Source organism: Palaemon carinicauda, chromosome 37 (genome assembly GCF_036898095.1).
Source record: "Palaemon carinicauda isolate YSFRI2023 chromosome 37, ASM3689809v2, whole genome shotgun sequence".
Taxonomy (NCBI): domain Eukaryota; kingdom Metazoa; phylum Arthropoda; class Malacostraca; order Decapoda; family Palaemonidae; genus Palaemon; species Palaemon carinicauda.
The window spans coordinates 67,570,430-67,595,418 of record NC_090761.1 but is presented as its reverse complement, the minus strand read 5'-3'; the positions used below and the strand labels follow the sequence as shown (position 1 = coordinate 67,595,418).

General features: G+C 43.5%; 1 protein-coding gene across 2 annotated transcripts in view; it reads right to left on the bottom strand.

The window, feature by feature from the left end:
* Window positions 1–24,989, bottom strand: part of LOC137629757 (leucine-rich repeat-containing protein 45-like) — a 121,907-nt gene that overhangs the window by 40,127 nt on the left and 56,791 nt on the right. For both annotated transcript variants that reach the window (XM_068361363.1, XM_068361364.1), the window contains exons 11-13: window positions 17,775–17,924; window positions 17,312–17,485; window positions 6,298–6,434 (exon numbers count right to left, since the gene is read on the bottom strand). In XM_068361363.1, the coding sequence (XP_068217464.1) occupies window positions 6,298–6,434; window positions 17,312–17,485; window positions 17,775–17,924 (461 nt within the window). The remainder of the gene's footprint in view (window positions 1–6,297; window positions 6,435–17,311; window positions 17,486–17,774; window positions 17,925–24,989) is intronic.

Here is a 24,989-nt window from a genome sequence, read left to right as displayed (position 1 = left end):
ATCAAAATAACATTTTTCAATATTTAACTTAGCCGGTGATTATAATAGCTGATTCACACCCAGGGGGGTGGGTAGAGACCAGCAATATATGTTTACATTATTATGAGCTAAGAGTTTTTATTTCATTTTAGAAGATATCAAAATAACAAAAACAAAATAAATAGGTACCTGGTAAGGAAGTCGACTTGAACAATTACTCTGCCTTTTTAAGTACGTCTTCCTTACGGAGCCTCGCGATCCTCTTAGGATGCTGAGCGACCCCTAGGATCTGAAGTATCAAGGGTTGCAACCCATACAACAGGACCTCATCAAAAGCCCTAATCTAGGCGCTCTCAAGAAATGACTTTGACCACCCGCCAAATCAACCAGGATGCGAAAGGCTTCTTAGCCTTCCGGACAACCCAAAAAACAACAATAAAAACATTTCAAGAGAAAGATTAAAAGGTTATGGAATTAGGGAATTGTAGTGGTTGAGCCCTCACCCACTACTGCACTCGCTGCTACGAATGGTCCCAGTGTGTAGCAGTCCTCGTAAAGAGACTGGACATCCTTAAGATAAAAAGACGCGAACACTGACTTGCTTCTCCAATAGGTTGCGTCCATTATACTTCGCAGAGATCTATTTTGTTTAAAGGCCACGGAAGTTGCGACAGCTCTAACTTCATGTGTCCTTACCTTCAGCAAAGCTTGGTCTTCCTCACTCAGATGGGAATGAGCCTCTCGTATTAACAGTCTGATAAAATAGGATAAAGCATTCTTTGACATAGGCAAAGATGGTTTCTTAACTGAACACCATAAAGCTTCAGACAGACCTCGTAAAGGTTTAGTTCGTTTTAAATAGAACTTAAGAGCTCTCACAGGGCATAAGACTCTTTCTAGTTCATTGCCAACCATATTCGATAAGCTTGGAATATCGAACGATTTCGGCCAAGGTCGAGAAGGCAGCTCGTTTTTGGCTAGAAAACCAAGTTGTAGTGAACATGTAGCCTTTTCTGATGAAAATCCGATGTTCTTGCTGAAGGCATGAATCTCACTGACTCTTTTAGCTGTGGCTAAGCATACCAGGAAAAGAGTCTTTAAGGTGAGATCTTTCAGGGAGGCTGATTGTAGCGGCTCGAACCTGTCTGACATGAGGAATCTTAGTACCACGTCTAAATTCCAACCAGGTGTAACCAAACGACGCTCCTTCGTGGTCTCAAAAGACTTAAGGAGGTCCTGTAGATCTTTATTGTTGGAAAGATCTAAGCCTCTGTGACGGAAGACTGAAGCCAACATGCTTCTGTAACCCTTGATAGTGGGAGCTGAAAGTGATCGTTCTTTCCTCAGGTATAAGAGGAAGTCAGCTATTTGAGTTACAGAGGTACTGGTCGAGGATACAGATACTGACTTGCACCAGTTTCGGAAGACTTCCCACTTCGATTGGTAGACTCTAAGGGTGGATGTTCTCCTTGCTCTAGCAATCGCCCTGGCTGCCTCCTTCGAAAAGCCTCTAGCTCTCGAGAGTCTTTCGATAGTCTGAAGGCAGTCAGACGAAGAGCGTGGAGGCTTTGGTGTACCTTCTTTACGTGTGGCTGACGTAGAATGTCCACCCTTAGAGGAAGAGTTCTGGGAACGTCTACTAGCCATCGAAGTACCTCGGTGAACCATTCTCTCGCGGGCCAGAGGGGAGCAACTAGCGTCAACCTTGTCCCTTCGTGAGAGGCGAACTTCTGCAGTACCTTGTTGACAATCTTGAACGGTGGGAATGCATATAGATCTAGATGTGACCAATCTAGGAGAAAGGCATCTATATGAACTGCTGCTGGGTCCGGGATTGGTGAGCAATATATTGGGAGCCTCTTGGTCATCGAGGTTGCGAAGAGATCTATGGTTGGCTGGCCCCAAGTGGCCCAAAGTCTCTTGCATACATCCTTGTGGAGGGTCCATTCAGTTGGAATTACTTGTCCCTTCCGACTGAGACAATCTGGCATGACATTCAAGTTGCCTTGGATGAACCTCGTTACTAGCGATATGTTTAGACCTTTTGACCAGGTGAGGAGGTCCCTTGCGATCTCGTACATCGTCAGTGAGTGGGTCCCTCCTTGCTTGGAGATGTACGCCAAAGCCGTGGTGTTGTCCGAGTTCACCTCCACCACTTTGCCTTGAAGGAGAGACCTGAAGCTTTTCAAGGCCAGATGTACTGCCAGTAGCTCCTTGCAGTTGATATGCATTGTCCTTTGACTCGAGTTCCATATTCCCGAGCATTCCCGACCGTCTAATGTCGCGCCCCAGCCTACGTCCGATGCGTCTGAGAAGAGAACGTGGTTGGGAGTCTGAACAGCCAGGGGCAGACCCTCTCTGAGGTTGATACTGTCCTTCCACCACGTCAGGCAAGACTTCATCTTCTCGGAAATGGGGATCGAGACCGCTTCTAGCGTCTTGTCCTTTTTCCAGTGAAATGCTAGGTGATATTGAAGAGGACGGAGGTGTAGTCTTCCTAATGACACAAACTGTTCCAGGGATGATAGCGTCCCTATCAGACTCATCCACTTCCTGACTGAACATCGTTCCTTCTTCAGCATGTTCTGGATGCATAACTGGGCTTGGCTTGTTCTGGGGGCCGACGGAAAAGCCCGAAAAGCTAGACTGTGAATCTCCATCCCTAAATACACAATAGTTTGGGATGGGACCACTTGTGACTTTTCCATATTGACAAGGAGACCCAATTCCTTGGTCAGATCTAGAGTCCACTTTAGATCCTTCAGACAGCGACGACTGGAAGAAGCTCTGAGAAGCCAGTCGTCCAAATAGAGGGAGGCTCGGATGTCCGCTAAATGAAGGAATTTGGCTACATTCCTCATCAGCCTCGTAAACACAAGAGGAGCTGTGCTTAGGCCAAAGCACAGGGCTTGAAACTGGTAGACAACCTTTTCGAAAACGAATCTCAGAAAAGGTTGGGAGTCCGGGTGGATGGGGACGTGGAAGTAGGCGTCCCTTAGGTCTAAAGAGACCATCCAGTCTTCCCTTCTGACCGCTGCTAGAACCGACTTTGTGGTCTCCATGGAGAACGTCTGCTTTGTGACAAAGACATTCAGCGCACTGACGTCTAGCACCGGCCTCCACCCTCCTGTCTTCTTTGACACCAAGAAGAGGCGGTTGTAGAATCCTGGGGTTTGATGGTCCAAGACTTTGACTACCGCTCCCTTCTCTAGTAAGAGAGACACTTCCTGTTTCAATGCTCGTCTCTTGTCTTCCTCTCTGTACCTGGGAGAGAGATCGATGGGAGACGTTGCTAGAGGGGGTTTTCGTACAAACGGGATCTTGTACCCCTCTCTGAGCAACTTCACAGATTGTGCATCTGCGCCTCTCTTCTCCCAGGTCTGCCAGAAGTTCTTGAGTCTGGCTCCCACTGCTGTCTGAAGAAGCTGGCAGTCAGACTCTGCCTTTAAAGGACTTGGTTCTTTTCTTCTTTCCACGTCTCCCTTCGGCACGAGCACCTCCTCTGCTGGAGGCTCTGCCACGAAAGGGCGGAATAAATCGGGACGCTGGAGTGTCCATCCTTGGTCTAGCTGACAAGGTAGGCAAAGGGGAGGCTTTGCGAGCAGAGGACGCAACCAGGTCATGAGTGTCCTTCTGTATCAAAGAAGCAGCAATCTCCTTAATCAAGTCCTCTGGAAAGAGGCACTTAGAAAGAGGAGCAAACAGAAGTTCGGATCTTTGACAAGGTGTCACTCCAGCTGACAGGAAAGAGCAAAGGTTCTCACACTTCTTAAGGACTCCGGACACAAATGATGCAGCAAGCTCATTAGACCCATCACGTACGGCCTTGTCCATGCAGGACATAATGAGCAAGGAAGTCTCCTTCTCTGTCGGAGAGATCTTTCTGCTTAGAGCTCCTAGACACCAGTCTAAGAAGTTAAAAACTTCGAAGGCTCTAAAGATACCTTTCAGCAGGTGGTCCAGGTCCGAAGATGACCAACATATCTTTGAGCGTCTCATGGCAAGGCGGCGGGGAGAGTCTACTAGGCTTGAGAAGTCGCCCTGGGCAGAGGCAGGAACTCCCAAGCCGAGAACTTCTCCCGTGGCATACCAGACGCTCGATCTAGAAGAGAGTCTAGCAGGGGGAAACGTAAAAGCTGTCTTCCCTAAACTCTTCTTGGACTGCAGCCATTCTCCTATCACACGCAAAGCTCTCTTGGACGAGCGTGCGAGGACGAGTCTAGTAAAGGCAGGAGTGGATGACGGCATGCCTAACACAAACTCTGACGGAGGAGAACGCGGAGCCACAGAAACAAACTGGTCCGGAAACATCTCTTTGAACAGGGCCAAAACTTTCCTAAAGCAAAGAGGGTTGCGTAGACTTAGGCTCGTCCAGTTCTGAATGCGGTTCATCTACGTGTGCAGCAACATCATCATCAGAAAGTCCCTCATCCGATAACTGATGAGGGAACGGCAACGGAGTGGGTAACGGCTGGTAAGCTGAGTCCGGTCGCACGGGTGCATGCGTGACTGAGCCGGACGCAACGTCATGGAACTGTTGCCCAGTCTGTGAGCTGGCAACAACCATAGCAGCGCGGGGACGCACAGCGTCTACTCCAGACTGTCTGGACTGATGTGGGTGAGCAGTGGCAACCACACTGGGTTGCGGAGGTTGACGCACCGCGTCAAAACAAAACAACTCTGACGGTTGTTGAACCTCACGAACGTCAACGGAGACCTCCGTGCGTCGCTGAACGTCAACATGCGGCTGGCAGATCACTCTGGAACGCATGGGTGGCGGAACTCTCTCAACTGGTGTGCGTGAGAAGGTTACCTCAGCGTCCACCGGACGCACAACCGATCGTGTGGGCGGTTGTAGGCAAGGAGCTGCACTAGCTTGTGCGGCAGCAACCTTCTCCGCATGAAAGTCCTGCATAAGAGACGTTAGCTGAGACTGCATGTCTTGCAGTAGAGACCACTTAGGGTCTACAGGAGCAGGTGCGGCAACAGACGGTGTAACTGTCTGAAGCGGTACCGCTTTGCCTCTCTTAGGAGGAGAGCAGTCATCGGATGACTGCAGCGAGTCCGAACTGACCCAGTGGCTACAACTGGGCCGTTGGACTTGTGCGGAAGGGACCGACTTGCGCTTTAACGGTCGTGAGACCTTGGTCCAGGGTTTCTTGCGAGAAACACCTTCCGAAGACGAGGTATATATGGGCTCTCTCGTCTTAGTTAGGCAGGGGCGATCTTGGGTAGATACGCCCGATACTACGGAGGGAACGTCTGTTCGCTGATTAAAGCCTCTCGAACCCATTTGTCGTACGACATTGCTTCTCCCCTGGACTTGGGAGCTTGCAAGAGGTCCCAGACTAGGAGGACGACAGGCACGAACAGACGAACCCTCAAGCGCAACACTATCCACAACACTATCACTCACTTTAACACTTCCCACTGCACTTTTGCACTTCAGCTCCTTCACATCCGCCATAAGTTGATTACGGTCACTAGCAAGGGACTCAACTCTCTCACCCAGAGCTTGGATGGCACGCATCATATCAGCCATCGAAGGTTCCTGAGTGCCAGGAGGGGGATTAGGAGCAACCACTACAGGGGAAGGAATAGGTTGTGGGGCATGAGGAGAGGAAATATCGATAGAACGAGAGGAACTTCTCCTAACTCTATCTCTCTCTAGCCTACGTGTATACTTTTGGAATTCGATAAAATCGAATTCCGAAAGCCCAACGCACTCCTCACACCGATCTTCCAATTGACAGGTTTTATCCCGACAATTGGAACAAACAGTGTGAGGGTCGATAGAAGCCTTCGGAAGACGCCTTGAACAGTCCCTAGCATTGCACTTCCTAAATTTTGGGACTTGTGAAGGGTCAGCCATTTTGAATTGGTCAAAGGGGAATTCAAAAAACTATCAAAAAGTCATCAACAAAGAATCCGTTATCAAAAAGAGTTCAAGGATTTGTGAAGAGAAACCTTGCAAAGCGAAAGCTCAAAACTAGAATAATGTACTTCACCAAATAGTTGTGAAAAAACTCCAGTTTAGCAACAGCGAGTAAGTACGTCTTGTCGTTAGCACGACAGAGAGAAAATTGAGTCTTTGTTTACATTGAGTACTGGGTATCTGGACGACAGATGGCGCTGTTGGGCACACCCGCAACCTGTGTAGCGATCGCTGGCGAGTTTTACCTTAGAGTTTTCTGTCGAGCAACAGAGTTGCAGCTATTATAATCACCAGCTAAGTTAAATATTGAAAAATAAGATTTAATGCAGGCAAAAGGTGTAGTCTGTTATTGAAAACATCTGTAACAAAATAAGCATTCTCACCTCTGAAGTTTAATCACAGTACTATTAAGCTGGGCTGTTTGTTCACGTTCTAGTCTTAAATCTTCAAGTTGCTCTTTTACCTCGTCCCTAACACGAGCTTCAGCAGCCTTCACTTCCATAGCCTTCCCATCGATGGCCTGAAAAGAAATGAATATTCCTCTAAAATGTCAAATTTGGAATAACTTGTATTTTTCCTTACTATAAAAACCTGGAGCTCTTTATGAAGGTGTATTATTTTGGCAATAGCTGAAACTAGCCATTAAAGCTTTAGTGAGGTGTAACTACCCTCTGCTAGTTAGCGGAGGGGTTCAACCACCCCATTCACACCAGCGCTAGTAAACAACGGTCACTTTGCAATTGTGGCAGGACTTTCGAAGGAAGGTGATGGCGGGATCAGTACTGTATGTTTAAAGAGCTCCAGGTTTGTATAGTTAGGATAAATGCAAATCATTCCAAATTTGTCATTTCTTCCAGCATTATATGCAAACCTTTATCTCTTTACGTAAGTGACTCACTCTATGGTGAATGGAAGTCCTAAAACCAACTAGCTTTGCACAAGATTAGGGGGCACCCTGACATCTCTTGATCCTCATAGGATGACGGCCTGGGCAATCGGTGCTAGGTAAGCATAATTTTAAAGATAAGCTCCTTTCTTAACCTAGACATTGCCCAACTCAACCTCGCTTGGAGACCGGGGACATAAATATATAAACATATATAAGGCTACACAAAGGGCATGATACCCACCTACAATCAGAGGAAGTCAGCTTGCAGAGTTCCTCGGATGCTGAACCCCAAGAAAGGGGAGGATGACTGTCATGGGTAGATAGAATAATACAGAAAAGAATGTTAAAACAAGTAAAGTTTCTACTCTTAAGCAGCAGAGGGGAGGGGTCCCGCTAGCGTTTACTAGAAACTGTCACCGCCATTTATTGAGGTCAAGATATTTATTAGATGTGCCTAGATCAACAGACCTGGGGCATAAGGATCGTCTGTTGTAGCAATTCGAGGAGCCAGCGTTTTGGAAAGACCCATAGCACAAGGAGAGCCATCTGTCGCCGAAGAACATAGATTAACGGAAGGTAAACACGTCTCGCTTCAATTATAGCGTCACATGGATCATGATTACACCAGAAGAACGTTCGGGAAGATGCGATCAAAGAGGCGTGGTTTTAAGGAAAACCAATGAGGATGAAGAAAGGAAAAAATTTCCTTATATGGAATTGTCCATAGTTAGCCCCTCCCATACAGGGGTATATAAACTTCAAAGAGGATGAGAGAGAAAACAAGAGAGAACAAGCACAGAGAAAGAGAGAACATAAGGACCACAATGCAGATGTGACCAGCCTTACGACAACTTGTCCGAGATGTCAGGACGAGTTGACCCCTGTCGTTATTACCAACCACGAAGCACCCAGACCTGAAATATCTACGTTCCTGAATCGTCAAGATCTGCTGTGAAGAGTACCATCTTTTCTTTTAAGTATTATTTGTCTGCTTTCTTGACTGTTCCCCTATTTGCTGAAGTGTAGTTTAATCATATGATTTTCTTTGTTCAATTCTGTGCTTCCGAAGTACTCAATCAAGAAACATTGATCTTTGACTAGTTGTAAATAAAATTATGTTTTTTTTTGCGAGTTTTCTTTCTATATTCCTTTTTTATTCGGTTATTGTCGATTTATCCCAATTTAATTAACCAATCCAAAAGAACCTGATTCGATCCCCACGAGGATCGTAACAGTTGGCGACCTTGCCAGGATTTTTAACTACATAACCAATTGAAAATAGGGAGAATATAGAAAGAAGCAGAATGAGTGAGATTACGAGAGATTTGATTGATTCTGGTAAACTTCTTGGTCTAGATGGCGATGCTCTCCATGAGTATATTAAGAGAGAACAGGAAGTGTTTGAGAGAGATGAAAGAGCAGCTGAAAGGGAAGAAAATGAAAGACAGCGAGAAGAAAATGAAAGACAGCGTAAGCATGAGTTAGAAATTGCTCGTTTAAGACAAACTCTTCATAACATACGGTCATGTAGCTGATCAGGAAGTAATTCATCTTTGAATAGTGACACTGATAGTTTAGATATGAGTGCAGTGCTCAAACTTATACTGAAATTTGATGAGGAAGAAGTTACGAAATATTTTATGTCTTTTTTTAAAGTTAATGAACAGAGTAGGTTTTCCACAAAAACAGTGGACTTTGTATTTACAATCAGTTTTAAGTGGTAAAGCACATTCTGAGTGTAGTTGTTTGCCTGAGGATGAAAGTAAAGATTATGATACTGTGAAAGAAACCGTACTTAGTGCATACTGATTGGTACCAGAGGCGAACCGTAAGAAGTTTAGAAGTTTGAAAAGAGACGATACTAGTACATATGTAGAGTATGGAAAAAAGTTAGGGAGATCGTTTTGTGATTGGTTGACGTCCGCTGAAGTCGATAATTTTGAAGATCTCAAGAACTTAGTTTTGGTAGAAAGTTTCAAGGACAACATATCCCCAGACATCAAATTATATATAGAAGATAGGCATGAAACATCTTTTGCCAATGCTATGAGATTAGCAGATGAGTACAGTCTCACACATGGTTTAAGTGGCAGTAAAAAGAAAAACGATCTTTTATCAAGTAAGGCACAACATACAGTAGTAAAGGTAGTTCTAACAATAACGATATTAGGAACAGGGATTATTATTATTATTATTATTGGTGCACATGTGAGAAGGAAGGTCATAGTTCTCGGTACTGTAGGAGCCAATGGGCAGTCAGTAGTTCAGAGGTCACTTGGTACAACTGTAATAAGAAAGGGCATATAGCTAGGAATTGCACAGTAGAAAGTACAAATTTGAAGAAACCTGTGTCACTAGTTAATAATCTTTCTGCAGGAAGGATTAGTCTCCTGAAAGAAACTAGGAAACATTATGGTGAATTTTTGTCTGAAGGTTTAGTTTCTTCTCTTAAAGGTGATTCAAGGGAAGTAGTTTTGCTTAGGGATACAGGAGCGGCCGTATCACTTGTTAGGAGAGAGAGTGTACCAAGGAATGTAATAATCAGCATGAAAGAAAAAGTTATGCTAGGTGGGTTTCCGAACACTTGTGTAGTTTGTCCTTTGTTAAAGATGAAATTGGAAAGTCAGTTAGTGACAGGAGATGTAAAACTAGCAGTCGTGGATACTTTGCCCGTAGACGGCGTTGACATTATTGTTGGCAACGATTTAACTACCTCCAACTGTGTGAATCCTATTCTAAGTGAAGTTCAAGTGCCTGAAATGATAGTAACTAGGTCAGGATTAGATACAGATATTGACTACAGTCATAGGTTGTTCGAGGATTCGAACGTAGGTAATAGAGGCGGTGATGATGAGCTTAGCATGAGTGTAGCTGAGGAAACCAACTCTATCTATGTTGATAATGTGAGCAGAGATGATGATGTAGCTGTTGAAAGAAGTGATGTACAGATAGACAATGTAATAGGACCAAGTAATAGTAGCTGTAGTATTTCAGAAACTAGCATATTGAATAAGGATGAACTAGTTAAGATGCAGAGGGAAGATGAAACACTAACTCGAATTTCTGAATGTGAATTGGATGATGAACCTGAAAATGTTTGTAAGGAAACATTTAGTCTAAAAGACAAACTTTTGTGTCGCTATGTTCGTCCTAAAACAGGTAGCAAAGAGGAGGTCATAGAGCAATTAGTAACTCCTGGGAAACTTCGGGAATCAATTTTGAAATTAGCACATGACAAACAAGGACATTTAGGAGTAAATAAAACATTTAAGTGTATAAGTAAAACGTACTTTTGGCCTAAAATGAAAAGTGATGTGAAGAGATATGTTTTAAGTTGTCATGAATGTCAAATGGCTGGCAAACCTAATCAAGTAATTCCCAGGGCTCCGTTATGTATTATTCCATCGGTAGGAGAAACTTTTGAGAATGTCGTAACTGATATAGTAGGCCCTTTGCCCAGAAGTAAGGGAGGGAATATCTATCTATTAACAATCATTGATAGACTAGCAGGATATCCAGAAGCAATCCCAGTAAGAAATTGCAATGCAAAAACTGTAGTTAAACGCTTGCTGAACTATTTCTCTAAATTTGGACTTCTTTGCGTTATACAGATTAATAATGGTAGCAATTTTGTATCAAAGTATTTCAGAGATAAAACGAAAGAGTTAGGGATTAAAATTGTAACTTCCACCCCATACCACTCTGAATCACAAGGAATTATTCAACATTTTCATCAAACGTTGAAAAGTTGCTTAAGGAAGTTGTGTAATAATTTCGAACATGATTGGGAAGAAAAGTTACCTTTTGTCTTGTTGGCTTTACGATTAGCTCCTAATGACACCACAGGATTTAGTCCTTTTGATTTATTGTTCGGTCACACTGCCAAAGGATAGAAATTTTAAAGGGTAAGTTAATGCGAGAAGAGGGTAGAAAGGATTATATACAGAATATTGAAGATCACAAAGAGGATTTAAGGAAAGCCTGGCAGTTGGCAAAAGAAAATGAGAGCAACCATCAAGGGGAAACTAAAAGGAATTACGATCTTAAGGCTAAAGACAGAATTTTCCATGTGGGTGATAAAGTCTTAGTATTAGTACAGAAAGAAGGTCCCTCATTATCTTATAAGTTCGAAGGTCCATTTCCTAACATAGATAAAAGGGGAAATTTGAATTACTTAATTGATATGGGTAGGCGTAGAGCTAAGTGGTTGCACATCAACTTGCTAAAGAAATATAATGAACGTCCAGTGCCAGTTGTAACCGTGTCGCTGAGAGAGATTACTTTTGAGAAGAACTCTGATGTTCTTAATAATTTCACTTTGCTGCAGTAGAGGGGCTTGAGTGTCTCAATGATGGGCTGGGCAATGGCGGTGGGGTAGTTTATCCACCCTGGCAGGCTCAACCATACCGCTAAGGCCAGTTCTGAGAGACCAGCCCAAGACTGGACCCCTATAGGCCTTCTCCTTTATTTCAGATAGGCAAAGGCTAGGAGAAGGAAAACTCCAAAATCAAACCAAACCAAACCAAACAAGACCCCAACGGCGGAAGAGGGCAATGCCTATCGGGCAGGCAACAAGGCGGGCCTTGACATAACAAGAACCCAGCAGCCCAATGCAACCAAAATCGGAGAAGCCGCCTGTCTCATATGTCTTGAGCCGCGGTGAAAACGATGTGGGCCAAGTGTGTGTGCGTGGCCGTTGCAAAGCCACGACCACCCAAAACAATATACCCAACTACTGGCATTCTGTCGTTTCCTCCACCCTTCTTCTGATAGGAGGCTGATGGCTAAAGACAGAACCCAATACTCGGACACGAGTGGGCGCCGACGACGACGAGAGGAAGAAAAAACAAGGGAATTATTCAATGTGTTTTCAAATTATCCAGAAACTGTTAGTGGTAAATTAGGTTTAACTAATCTTTTACAACACGATATTGAGTTACAGGACACAAAACCCATTAGACAAAGTCCTTATCATCTAAGCCTAAAAAAGGGAAATTCAGTCTGACAGGAAATTAAGTATATGCTAGACAATGGTTTGATTGTTCCTAGCGAAAGTGACTGGTGTTCTTCAATAGTTCTTGTTAAGAAGGAAGATGGATCAGATAGGTTGTGTATTGATTTTAGAAAAGTGAATAGTGTTACGAAACAAAGTAATCCCCCCCCCGATAGAAGATTGTTTAGATAGAATAGGAAATGCCAAGTTTATTTCTAAACTTGATTTGGCCAAAGGTTATTGGCAAGTACCTTTAAGTAGTCGAGCACAGAAATATCTGCTTTCATAACACCTTTCGGTAGTTATGAACCCAAAGTTATGGCTTTTGGTCTACGAAATGCAGCGGGTACTTTCCAAAGATTAATGAATAGAGTTTTAAATGGCATTGATAACTGTGTCGTGTATTTGGATGATCTTGTAGTATTTTCAGATACTTGGGAGCAACATTTACGCATTTTAGTTAAAGTCCTAGCAGTCCTTGAGAAAGCAAAACTTGTTTTAAATCTGAAGAAATGTGAATTCGGAAAAACCTCGATCACATATTTGGGTCATAAAGTGGGTCTAGGTAAGATTTGTCCAAAAGATGGGAACATAGAGGCTATCATTAACTTCCCAATCCCTACCAGTAAAAAACAGGCAATGGGATTCATCGGAATGATTTCATATTTCCGCAGATTTGTTCATAATTTTTCTGAAATAAGTGCTCCAATAACTAATCTTTTCAAGAAAGGACGAAGCTTTGTATTTGGTAATGAATGTATCGAAGCTTTCAATAAGTTAAAGGCCATAATGATTCACGAGCCCGTACTAATGTTGCCCGATTTTAGCAAGGAATTTAATTTAGCGATAGATGCAAGTGATATTGGCATAGGAGGAGTTCTGTTGCAAGAAGTGAACGGGACTAAGCACCCTGTAGCTTATTATTCGAAGTTAAATAAAACACAGCAGAATTATTCAACTATTGAGAATGAATTGTTTGGTTTAGTATCAACTTTACAACATTTTGAGATATATGTACATAGTGGTCATGTTTTAACTGTGTATACTGATCATAATCCGTTAGTTTACTTAGGTTTAAGAATAAGAATAAACGTCTCATGCGTTGGAGTTTAGAATTACAAGATTTCGATTTAAAGATAGTTCATATAAAGGGAAAGAATAATTCAATAGCCAACAGTTTTTCTAGAGATTTTTCAGAATGACATGGACATTTTTTTTTTCTCTCTTTCATTAACAAGTAAGTGTGTGTTTTGGTTTAGTTACATAATGCGAGAGTAGTGAAGTAATTGTTTCTCAGTTTAGGGATAAGTGATTTTCTCCCTTGATGATTTTGTTTAAAAAAAAAAAAGAGATAAAATCAGTAGATTTTCCTTTTTTTTTTTCTTTTAGGGGGGACGTGTCATGGGTAGATAGAATAATATAGAAAAGAATGTTAAAACATGTAAAGTTTCTACTCTTAAGAAGCAGAGAGGAGGGGTCCCACTAGTGTTTATTAGAAACTGTCACCACCGTTGATTGAGGTCAAGATATTTATTAGATGTACCTAGATCAGCAGACCTGGGGCATAAGGATCGTCTGTTGTAGCAATTCGAGGAGCCAGCGTTTTGGAAGGCCCCATAGCACAAGGAGAGCCATCTGTCGCCGAAGAACATAGATTAACGGAAGGTAAACACGTCTCGCTTCAATTATAGCGTCACATGGATCATGATTACACCAGAAGAACGTTCGGGAAGATGCGATCAAAGAGGCGTGGTTTTAAGGAAAACCAATGAGGATGAAGAAAGGAAAAAATTTCCTTATATGGAATTGTCCATAGTTAGCCCCTCCCATACAGGGGTATATAAACTTCAAAGAGGATGAGAGAGAAAACAAGAGAGAACAAGCACAGAGAAAGAGAGAACATAAGGACCACAATGCAGATGTGACCAGCCTTACGACAACTTGTCCGAGATGTCAGGACGAGTTGACCCCTGTCGTTATTACCAACCACGAAGCACCCAGACCTGAAATATCTACGTTCCTGAATCGTCAAGATCTGCTGTGAAGAGTACCATCATTTCTTTTAAGTATTATTTGTCTGCTTTCTTGACTGTTCCCCTATTTGCTGAAGTGTAGTTTAATCAGATGATTTTCTTTGTTCAATTCTGTGCTTACCAAGTACTCAAATCAAGAAACATTGATCTTTGACTAGTTTTAAATAAAATTATGTTTTTTTTTGCGAGTTTTCTTTCTATATTCCTTTTTTCATTTGGTTATTGTCGATTTATCCTAATTTAATAAACCAATTCAAAAGAACCTGATTCGATCCCCACAAGGATCGTAACAGTGACATAGGCAGTGGTCTGTCAGTCACACATTTATCTTAGACTTACTTGCGGGTAACAACCTGTCCTCAACTGACTGCTACTTGTCCTATAAGGGAACTGATATGTTACTGACCACATTTTGTGCAGCCACAACAGGTCATAAAGTAAGTGTATTCAGGTTCCTGTGGGTTGTTTTGCATTTGCAGGTAGTGGGCGGTGAACGTTGTTTGCCATTTCCACACACCTGCTTGTAAAACCTGTGTAACAGAGAAATTCTCTTTGAACGCCAGGAATTTGCTGACACCCCTGACGTCATGACCACAGGAACGACAACTGGGATGTGAGCAGCCTGGTTGTATGGCTCTCGATTACCTGTCTGATCTACGGAGAGTTCTTTGTAATCTTCCTCTTGGTTCTCCTCCATTGCTCACGAAGAGCCTGCTGATCTGAGGGCAGACTCTGGAGGTTCTTTTCAAGTATTTCCTTAGTACCCTCACAGGGCCGAGTAACAGTTGGTCTAGGTCATCTGTTACAGAACGGAGACTCTCAATCTAGAAGGGGCCGTATCTAGGATCTGCTACAGCCGGATTCTGAGTTTTAGCTACAAACTCAGGGACGAAATTGAGTTTAACTTGTCCTCATACCCTTGAATGGGTGATGTCATAGGACAGACCATATGGCTCACTGACTCTCTTTGCAGTTATGTTACAACATAATTCAGCAGTAAATATAGACGAGACTAGAGGAAGTGCACCTCTACAATTAAAGCATTACTATATAGTGTACTGCAAATCCAATGCCAGCAACAGATTTGAAGCCATCAGTATATATAAAAGTCAATCCCCCATGTTCTGCAATAAAATTATGTTCCATAAAAAGAGACCAGTCTATTATTGTGCCCCGGGTTCATGTGGCAGCCACATGCAATACACAGTAAACTGTATTTGTAGCAATAACCTTGAGGGTTTAGTCTTGGCGAGCGCGCATGCATAACTGAAGGAGTTCGTTACAGCCTCTTATGGGGTAATAGCGAATGCCTGTAGTTGTGTAAACCTCCTCAGGGAAGGGAGTTTTCTGGCACACCTCTCTATGCTTAGTGTCAGGTGGGCTCTCCTCCCATGAAGAAGCAAAGTCTCGCAGGTAAGGGTTTGTTGGCACAGTATGGAAAGAACACAAACACTATGCAGGTTTGTACTGGCTTACCAGCGAACACCGAAAAGTGCCAGCAAATGCTAGCAAGTGTTAACAAATGCTAGTGAACGCTGGTAAGTGTAAGCGAACACTGCTGAGCGTACACCGGTGAGTGTGGCGAGTGCTGGCGAACACAGGTGAATCCTGGCGAGGAGAGAGTCAACTCTTAACTGTAAGAACAGGTACAGGTAATGTGAGAAGACCTCACCCTTCCAACTTGCTATAGCTCAGTGGATGGGCGCATCACTGTGCATGACTTCTCTGCAAAACTATGGTCTTTGCAGTACTCCTGCTCATCCTACGCCCCACCGGCATGTGGCCTTATATCATCCCCTCTGAAAGGAACGAAAAAGGCTGTGCTGGACTTGAAGAACAGCAGTGTCTCCATCATAAGAAGTTGAAATCATGAGGCGCAGGTCCCAAAGGGCTTGTCCTCACAAAGCTCCATGAGCTTTGTTGTGCCCAACAGATATTATGTAGGCAATAACCCAAAGAGCAGTTGCTTCTGCGTAAGAGGTTGAAACCATAAGACGCAGGCTCCCAAGGGCTTGGCCTCATAAAGGTGCATGAGCTTTGTTGTGCCCCACAGGCACAATGTAGGAAATAACTAAAAAGTTATAGCCTACGAACAGTTTCTTCCTCGTAAGAGTAAGTACTGCAACCAGTCATCTAACCCCATCGTCACCAAGCTCCAAAGAGCAAGAGCAGGACATGGACGAATCCAATTCCAGCCAGAGGAATCCCCCCCCCCCCGGGGTGGGGGGGGGACCACTTAGGTGAAGGCAGTCTCTACCACAGGCGGGTAAGGCGATCAGCCCCTGTTGCCACTGTCGGAAATTCACCACGCAAGCGGGAAAATTGCTGGACAGTGGCTGGTGAAGGGTAACTCTCCATTGGAAAGGAAAGTTGCCCAACACCTGGTGGAAATTAACTCTCCCTTGGAAGGGGAAGTTGTCCAACACCTGGAGGCAGACCTCTGGGCAGCACTCTCTGCTTCCCATTAACAAGCTGTGTTCAAGTTGAAGTTCAGCATCGAGAGCTGCCTGTGATACGTAGCCAAAGCTCGTTTCTGGGTTCACCCCTAAGGGAACCTGTCTACCACTGCTCTCGTTCCTATACCAGTGCTGCAGGAATGAAGGTGAGCAGAAGCCTTTAGTGCTACAGTAAACTGCAACACCCTCGGAAACCATTCCTTAGCGGGAAGATCCAAAAGCCCAAAGGAAGGCTTGCAGCAACGGAGACTTCCCTTGATGATGGCTGCAGTTGCTTTACTAAGGGAAGGGACAGAGTCCACACCTAAGGGAAGGGATAGAGTCCACACCGAAGGGAAGGGATAGAGTCCACACCTAAGGGAAATCCGAGTCACCATCTGAAAATAAAAAACAATTTTTTGAACTAAAGGCCAGTTGCTTTTAAACTTACTCCGGTTAAAAGGTTTCGATGGAAGAGCAAGACTACATCTTAACTCTAACCAGCAGAAATAAAAAGTTGGTGGTTGTTTACTAGTGCTGATGTGAGCGGGCTGGTTAGTCTACCCACGCTAACCCCTCTGCTAACTAAAATATACTTAATTAAAGATGGATTAATTACTCAAAAGAGTCTATAAAATATGCAATTTACAAATAGTGACACTTTTGAGTAATCACTCAATTTTTTATTAAGTATATTTTGAATATACAGTATATCAAATGTACGCTGGCATCCCGAACTTCTGTTTATGTACGCTGGCATCACGAATTCTGTTTGCTTGACTATGTTGACATGTCAGTTCCAAGTCGTTTGGTGAGGAAACCGAGCTATTTTCTTTTTATAACCCCTTCCCCCTTCCTCAACATATCTTGCTAATTATTGCTTTCCCAGAATTTAAATAACCACCTAATTACTGTGCAAGAAGATGAGAACTGCAGGATTACATTATTTTGGAGTAAATGGAGAGCATGGTGTTGTAAACAATTACCTTGCTTTCTTAAAAAAAAAGTGTTTCTGGAAGAATATATCAAGGAAAATTCCACACTTACTGCTTGAAGCTCTGTTAGCTGATTGGTAAGAGAATGTATCTGGGAATTCAGTTTGGCATTAGCAGTTGTCAACGATGTGTTTGATGCTATTTGAACTCTAAGGCGCTCCTCTGCTTCATTTCGGCTTTCTTCCATAGCACGAAGACGTTCCTCCATTCCTCGCATCAGCGATGCCTGTCAAAAGGAATTTTAACTCATATGTACTGCATTAATGTTGGGATGAATATTGTTTACAATTAGCTTCAAAATACCAGCAGTTCAAGTGTCATTTTAGGGGTCTGGCTTTCTGATAAGCAACATAGACTGATGAATAATAGTTAAACACCTGTGGTTTTATATAATACTTTGAGGTCAAAGATTTGAAATCTCAATGGAAATACATAAAAAAAAATAAGTTTAGCAACACATCTAGTCCCTTAACAAGTTTATAAATACAAAAAAAAACTAGTTTAAAATCACTTGCATTCTCAGACTTCAATTGCTGTCGTAAGGCTGCCTGTTGGGCTTGAGCCGTAGTATGATCAGTAGAAATTTTAACCCGTAAACTAGATACTTCTCCTTCTGCCTCACTTCGTCTGGCATCCAAATTATTTATTCTTTCCCGTAATTCAGCCTGTGAAGAAATAAAAATTACTGAGTTACTCTTCTTATAAAGATTGGGATGACAAGGAAATAATACCCTACCATTACATCCATCAGGATAGATATACACCAGTAATCCAACTTTGGCAATCAAGGCTCTAGTAAATGACTACACAATACTAGGAAAAAATGTATCTTAACAGATACAGCTGCAAACAGCAATGACAATACTGGTGGCAGTTAGCATTCAATACAAATACACTTCACAACACCTAATGCGACCTCAAATTTACCTTGCTTCACTAACCTTGTAAGGGTTATGGGAAAAGTGATTTAAAAATGTTTATGATGATGATAATCATCTCAGGATTGGCATCAAACGTGGGGGAAGAAACTGAAGCAAAGCAAATAAATGTTTAATAAACTATGGTATCCCACTCCCGAGAAGATCTGATTGATTCCAATAATTACAGAGGCATAACACTTTATGTCATTTGTCATGAAAAGATAAAGTATGCTCATTCTAAAGAGACTAGAGAGAAAGATTGATGAAAAGCCGAGAGATAAACAAGCAGGATTTAGAAAAGGTAGAAGTTGTACTGGCCAAATTTTCATTTTGTGACGTTGTACAACATTGACAGTGTACACTAGTCAATTTTGTGGAGAAGCCTTCGTTATTATGGAGCTCCTCTTAAATATAAAAATTTGATTTAGTCTGTTCACGAGCATAGCAAGTGCAAAGTTAATGTTATTGGAGTCCTATCAAGTGAATTTCCAGTGAACAGTGGTGTACTTTCGGGAATGTATTGTTACCTATGTTATTTATCCTCCTCATGGATTTGTAATGCATAGAACAGTTAGGGATGGTGGAGAACAAAGCCCTCAGAAGAATATTGTAAGTTAAATGGCATGACAGGATTAGAAATAAAACTATAGTAGAGACAACTCGAGTGCCCTATGTGGATGAGATCGTGGTGAGAGGTAGATGGAGATGGTTTGGGCATGCTCTTCACACTCTCAAGAGAGATTTGTTGGGACTATGGAGTGTTAAGTAGGAGATGATGAATTAAGAAGTTTTGTTTTAAAAACTAAAGCTAGAGACGACTGGCGAAATCTAACCGAGGCCCTTTGAGTCAATAGGCATAGGAGATGACGAAGATGATGATGACACGAGACATTGCACATCCTTATTATAATTATTATCATAATTATTATTATTAAAAGCTAAGCTATAACCCTAGTTGAAATAGCAAGATGCTATAAGCCCAAAGGCTCCAACAGGGAAAATTAGCTCAGTGAGAAAAGGAAATACATAAACAAGAGAAGTATTAATCAAAATAAAATATTTCAAGAACAGCAACAATATTAGATTACATTTTTGGGCTCAGGCCATGTTGTCCTGATGGAAGGTTCCTATAAGTAGCTTCCTAGGGTATACAGTATTTGACTACAGTGATATTCCCAGAGAATTCACCTTTAGGTCTCCAGAATTCTAACTCCTGGCGCGAATATCCTTAAAATTTCTCCTAAGGATATCGCATAAATCAGGGGACGTATATCTTGATACGACACATAACAATCTTCACCCCGAATAGCGTTTTCGCTTCGAGGCGGAAAGTGGCAAAATTTTGAAGGGGAGCCGGTATCAAGGTTACCCTTCCTCCGTTACTACTTGAGTATCCAGATGGCGCTGTACGTCACCGCCATGCTTATTCCTATAAGTGTAGCGCTACAGCTCACTGATTTTCCTTGTTTCTCTTTCGTGTACGCTCTGCTTTTTGGATTCATCATGCAATCTCCAGCCTCTTCTGCCTCTGGAAAGTTCAGTATTCAATCTTTACATTGTATAAATTTTAGCTCTTGCCTCGCAGTGAAATTAGGTTAATTTAAGTGAGAGAGCTTTGCCTTGACCGGAGGCGTCATGGGCGCTGTCGTTCATTATGCATGAGTTATTTAGTTAGCCTGAACGATTTTCCCGGTATTAATAGCATGAATATCTTGGAGCTATTCAGACTTCATTGCTAGGAGTTAATTATATTATGCCGATTGTATTCTTGATAGTTTCGGCGATTTAGGTAACCGAATCTTGCTTGCGCTAGGCTTCCTAGCCTATGAGCTTTAGTTTACTTTCATGCATGATATAATAGACTTTCCTAGTGTAATAATAATTAAATGAAGCTATTTAGGTAATTTATACATGTAAGATACATTGATTGCATATATATATTCCTCTTCTGAGATCGTATACGAGAGAGTTTCAGCGATTAAGTTAGTCGATTCTCATCCGCCGCTAGGCTACTAGCCTAGTGGCTTTAGTATACTTTCATACATGTTCTTCCAACATACCCCTGTGTATCCATGCTCAGTCTATTGTTGAGACCAATTATATATGGAAAGAAAAGATTTCTTTCCACATACTGATAGATGATCAGTTACAATTTACCCTCATTATTAAAACCTTTGGAAAGCCAGAGTTAAGTTACACTTATCTATCCTTACAGGTTAGAATTTTTCCATTGGGTTTCCTGAATAGGAATATTCTAGGTTTTAATTTTGGGGGAGGTCGCAGCAATTGGCTTGGACGGGAAACGTAAGTATGTGTCTTTCCTAATTCTTTTCTAGCTTATCTATCCTAAGCTATATGCAATAAATATGCAAAAATATTAATAATATTTATATAGTTTATCAGGGGAGATGAACTACTGCATACTCATTTAGTTTTCCTCTCTTTACAGGAGGACCATCCCAAGTGCCAGAGAGTCTTTTGCAACGTGAGGAGCAAGGACTTCTGAGGCCATGTAGAGGCAGAGCTCACTCTCTCTGCGCCATCTCTAAGGGACCTCTAAACTACTGGGATCCCCAGGACTGCAATGTGTGCAAGGCCTTGGTTACTGAGGCTTTTGATGACCCCAAGACAGCGGAGTCAAGGGATGCAGCATGGAGTAAGCTGCGCAGATGGGTTTATGGCTTTCAGAAGAATGCCACGGGGCCTTACCTTCCGAATAAACGGATGCGTGCCTGTCTGTTCCCCATGGTGTCTGTGGATGCTGTTATACCCCAGCCTCATCCTGAGATCCCTTGCGTCCAGATATCCATAGATACGGATGTTTCTGACGCGATGAAGGACATTCACCTAGTTGAGAGGATGTCGGAGGTGTCCGAGGACACCGAAAAAGATCTTCTAGCGGGAGGTCTAAAAGAGGAGTCTACCCTGGCTCCCGAGACTGAAGAGGACGACATCGAATCGGGGTCCGCTTCGTCGGTTCCGGCCCCAGAACCAGTACCCTCTACGTCTTCTGCTCCTCCATCGGATGACATGGGAAAAGCTTTAGCTAGTCTCATGTCTATGATGGAAAGTCTTCGTAGGCAGAACGAAGAAGAAAGGGACGCTGAATTGAGGAGAAGGATGGACCATCTCGCCATGTCCCGTAGGTCTCAGAGGAGACTCAACGTGAAAAATCTTCCTCCTTGCTCTGACGTGAACCCTTGGAGGCATGCGGAATACATGCCTATCACCAATGGGAAGATTTTCATTTTAGAGAAGCTGGGGGCTGTCCTCATAGAGGATGTTGACTTTTGGCCCAGCTTCAAGTCTTACCCAGACTGCTTCGTCCGCTTGAAGGCGGAACCTGTTTCTGAGGAGACAGAACCATAAGAGGTCATAGTTCTTAACCATGAAAAAGCTCAGGCTTTGCTGGCTAATAGCCTGAAAGAAAAGGGCTTCACTAATTCCAAAGTGCCAGCCCTTAGCAAGACACACCCTTCTTTTCTTGCTCCTGCTAAACTAGCCTTTCCCTTTACGGCAAAAGGGTTTAAGGCAGTGGACGCAGGCAAGCCTTGCCCTACACTCGAGGAGTGTAGACCCTTGTCCCTAGCCCTGCTTACGGACGGGAACGACTGGAAGGAAATCCACCTTACTTTCTCAGTTGAGAAGCTGGAGGCGGATATTGCTGGACGTCAGTTCAGAGAAAACCTCCCTAAGTTGTCTGAGTTTCTCTTGCGAATGGAGCAAGAGACAAAGGAGAGACTTGCCGCATCCCTGTCCCTCCAGATTACCTTGGAGGCAATGGCAAGTGACAACAGATCCCTAGATATGTACATGGTCGTTGCCAAATCACATTTGGCTACACTGGTCATGGACCTATATGGCTTTGTGAAAGCCAGACGGGCATGTAGGGAGTTCGTGTTTGCTTCGGCTGCAGTGAAACATGAACCCAGGTAGCTGATAACCTCTAATATCTAGGGAAAAGACCTCTTCCCGAGTGAAGTGGTCAAGGAAGTAGTGGACAAGGCCGCCACGGAGAATAGGAATCTTCTCCAGAAGTGGGGCATGTCGGTGAAGAGGAAGTCTTCCCCAGATGAGGGTCCCCAACCAAAGAGTAAGACGAAGAGACCTAGGTTGCCCTCTTGCCCTGTCAGACAACAGTAACAGCAACAACTTCCCGCAGTTCCCATGACCGCGGTGCCCCATATGTTGGCACAACCCCAGCCAACTTACCAGATGGTGCCTCAGCAGCTGGTTGCCCAGTCACCAGCATTTCAACCCGCATATGAGAGGCAGACCACTACCTTTTGTCCTAAAGGTAGAGGGTCGAAAAGGGGCTCCTCTACATACCCTCCAAGAGGAAGAGGGGGTAAGGGAGGACGCGGTCAAGGAGGCAAGTCCTCCGGACAGTCGAAGCAATGAGATGCTTCCAGTAGGAGATCGCTGGACCTTCGATCCTTGAACCCTGAGCCTAATCAAGGACGGACTAGGATGGAGCTGGAGGACAGCTCCACCATCATTTCCTTAATTCTTCCAACACTCCACCCACGTCCTGGAAGAATACACCCGAGAACTTTTGAGCAAACGGGTGATAAGGAGGGCAAAGTCCATCAAATTCCAAGGAAGGCTGTTTTGTGTTCCCAAGAAGGACTCAGACAAACTCAGAGTCATTCTGGACTTGTCACCACTCAACAAGTTCTTAGAAAACAACAAGTTCAGGATGTTAACCCTTCAACACATAAGGACCCTGCTGCCAAAAAGGGCGTACACAGTCTTGATAGACATGGCAGATGCCTATTGGCATCTTCCAATCAATCGCCCACTCTCCTCCTACCTAGAATTCAGGCTACAGAAGAAGAAATACGTCTTCAGAGCCATGCCCTTCAGACTAAACATCGCCCCAAGGAGTTTTACAAAGCTTGCAGATACAGTCGTTCAACAATTACGCCTAGAAGGTGTCCAGGTAGTAGCCTACCTGGACGACTGGCTGGTGTGGGCAGCATCCGAGACGGAGTGCACGCAAGCATCCAAGAAAGTGATCCAATTCCTGGAACATCTGGGATTCAAGATCAACGTCAAGAAGTCTCGTTTATCTCCAGCTCAAGAGTTTCAATGGCTAGGAATTCATTGGAACTTGAGTCTCACTGTCTCTCCATTCCCCCAGGGAAGAGGAAAGAGATAGCAGGATCTGTCAAGAGACTACTGAAATCAGACAGGATATCAAGACGCCAACAAGAGAGAGTACTGGGTTCTCTTTAGTTTGCATCAGTGACAGACCCGGTGCTGAGAGCACAACTGAAAGATGCATCAGGAGTCTGGAGAAGATACGCATCAAACGCTCAAAGAGATCTAAGAAGACCGATACCGACTCAACTACGATCACTTCTCAAGCGATGGTCGGAGGCCAAGAACCTGAAAAGGCCTGTGCCTTTGCAACCACCTCTACCTTCAGTCATCATCCATACGGACGCATCAAAGGAAGGTTGGGGAGGTCACTCTCACCAATGGAAAGTCCAAGGGACTTGGTCTTCCCTATTCAAGACCTTCCACATCAACGTTTTGGAAGCCATGGCAGTCTTTCTCACGCTGAAGAAACTGTCTCCTCGACATTCAGTCCATATAAGACTGATCTTAGACAGCGAGGTGATAGTGAGATGTTTGAATCGTCAAGGTTCGAGATCACCCCAAATCAACCAAGTGATGTTGGCCATTTTCCACTTAGCGGAAAAGAAGAGATGGCATTTATCAGCAGTTCATCTTCAAGGGTTCCGCAATGTGACAACGGACACTCTATCCAGGCTCACACCGATAGAGTCAGAATGGTCCCTAGACGCAGGATCATTCTCCTTCATCTTACGTCAAGTCCCAGAACTGCAGATCGACCACTTCGCGACGAGCGACAACAAGAAACTACCTCGTTACGTGGCCCCATACGAGGACCCTCTAGCGGAAGCGGTGGACACCATGTCCCTCGACTGGAACAAATGGAACTGGATTTACCTGTTCCCTCCAACCAACCTCTTAATGAAGGTCCTCAACAAGCCGAGATTCTTTCAGGGAACGGCAGCTCTAGTGGCTCCCAAGTGGCCAAAGAGCGATTGGCTCCCTCTGATATTGGAACTGGAGCTGAGGCTGGTCCCTCTACTGGACCCAGTACTGACTCAACAAGTATAGAAGTCGACTGTCTTCGCTTCATCACAGAAAACCCAAAACCTTCATCTCATGATTTTCTTTCCTTAGCAGTACAGTAAAGAAAAGGTTTGGGATATCGAGAGGCAGTATAGACTTTTTGGAAGAATATAAGTCTAAGTCTACCAGAGGACAATATGAGTCATCTTGGAATAAGTGGGTTGCTTTTGTCAAGGCAAAAGGACCAAACGAAATCTCAACAGACTTCTGTTTATCCTTCTTTATTCACCTTCATAAACAAGGTTTAGTAGCCAACACGATAACGACGTGTAAATCAGCCTTGACTAGACCTCTGCTATACGCCTTCCAAGTAGACTTGTTAAACGAGATCTTTAACAAGATCCCTAAGGCCTGCGCTAGGCTTAGGCCTGCAGCACCTCAGAAGCCCATTTCATGGTCCTTGGATAAGGTCCTACACTTTGCTTCAACAGTGAACAATGAGGATTGCTCTCTGAAAGACTTAACCCAGAAAGTTATATTTTTGTTTGCTCTAGCCTCGGGGGCCAGAGTTAGTGAAATAGTGGCCCTTTCCAGAGATGAAGGCCATATTCAGTTCACAGAAGTGGGAGAACTGAATCTCTTTCCTGACCCAACATTTCTCGCCAAGAATGAGCTACCTACCAAACGGTGGGGTCCCTGGAG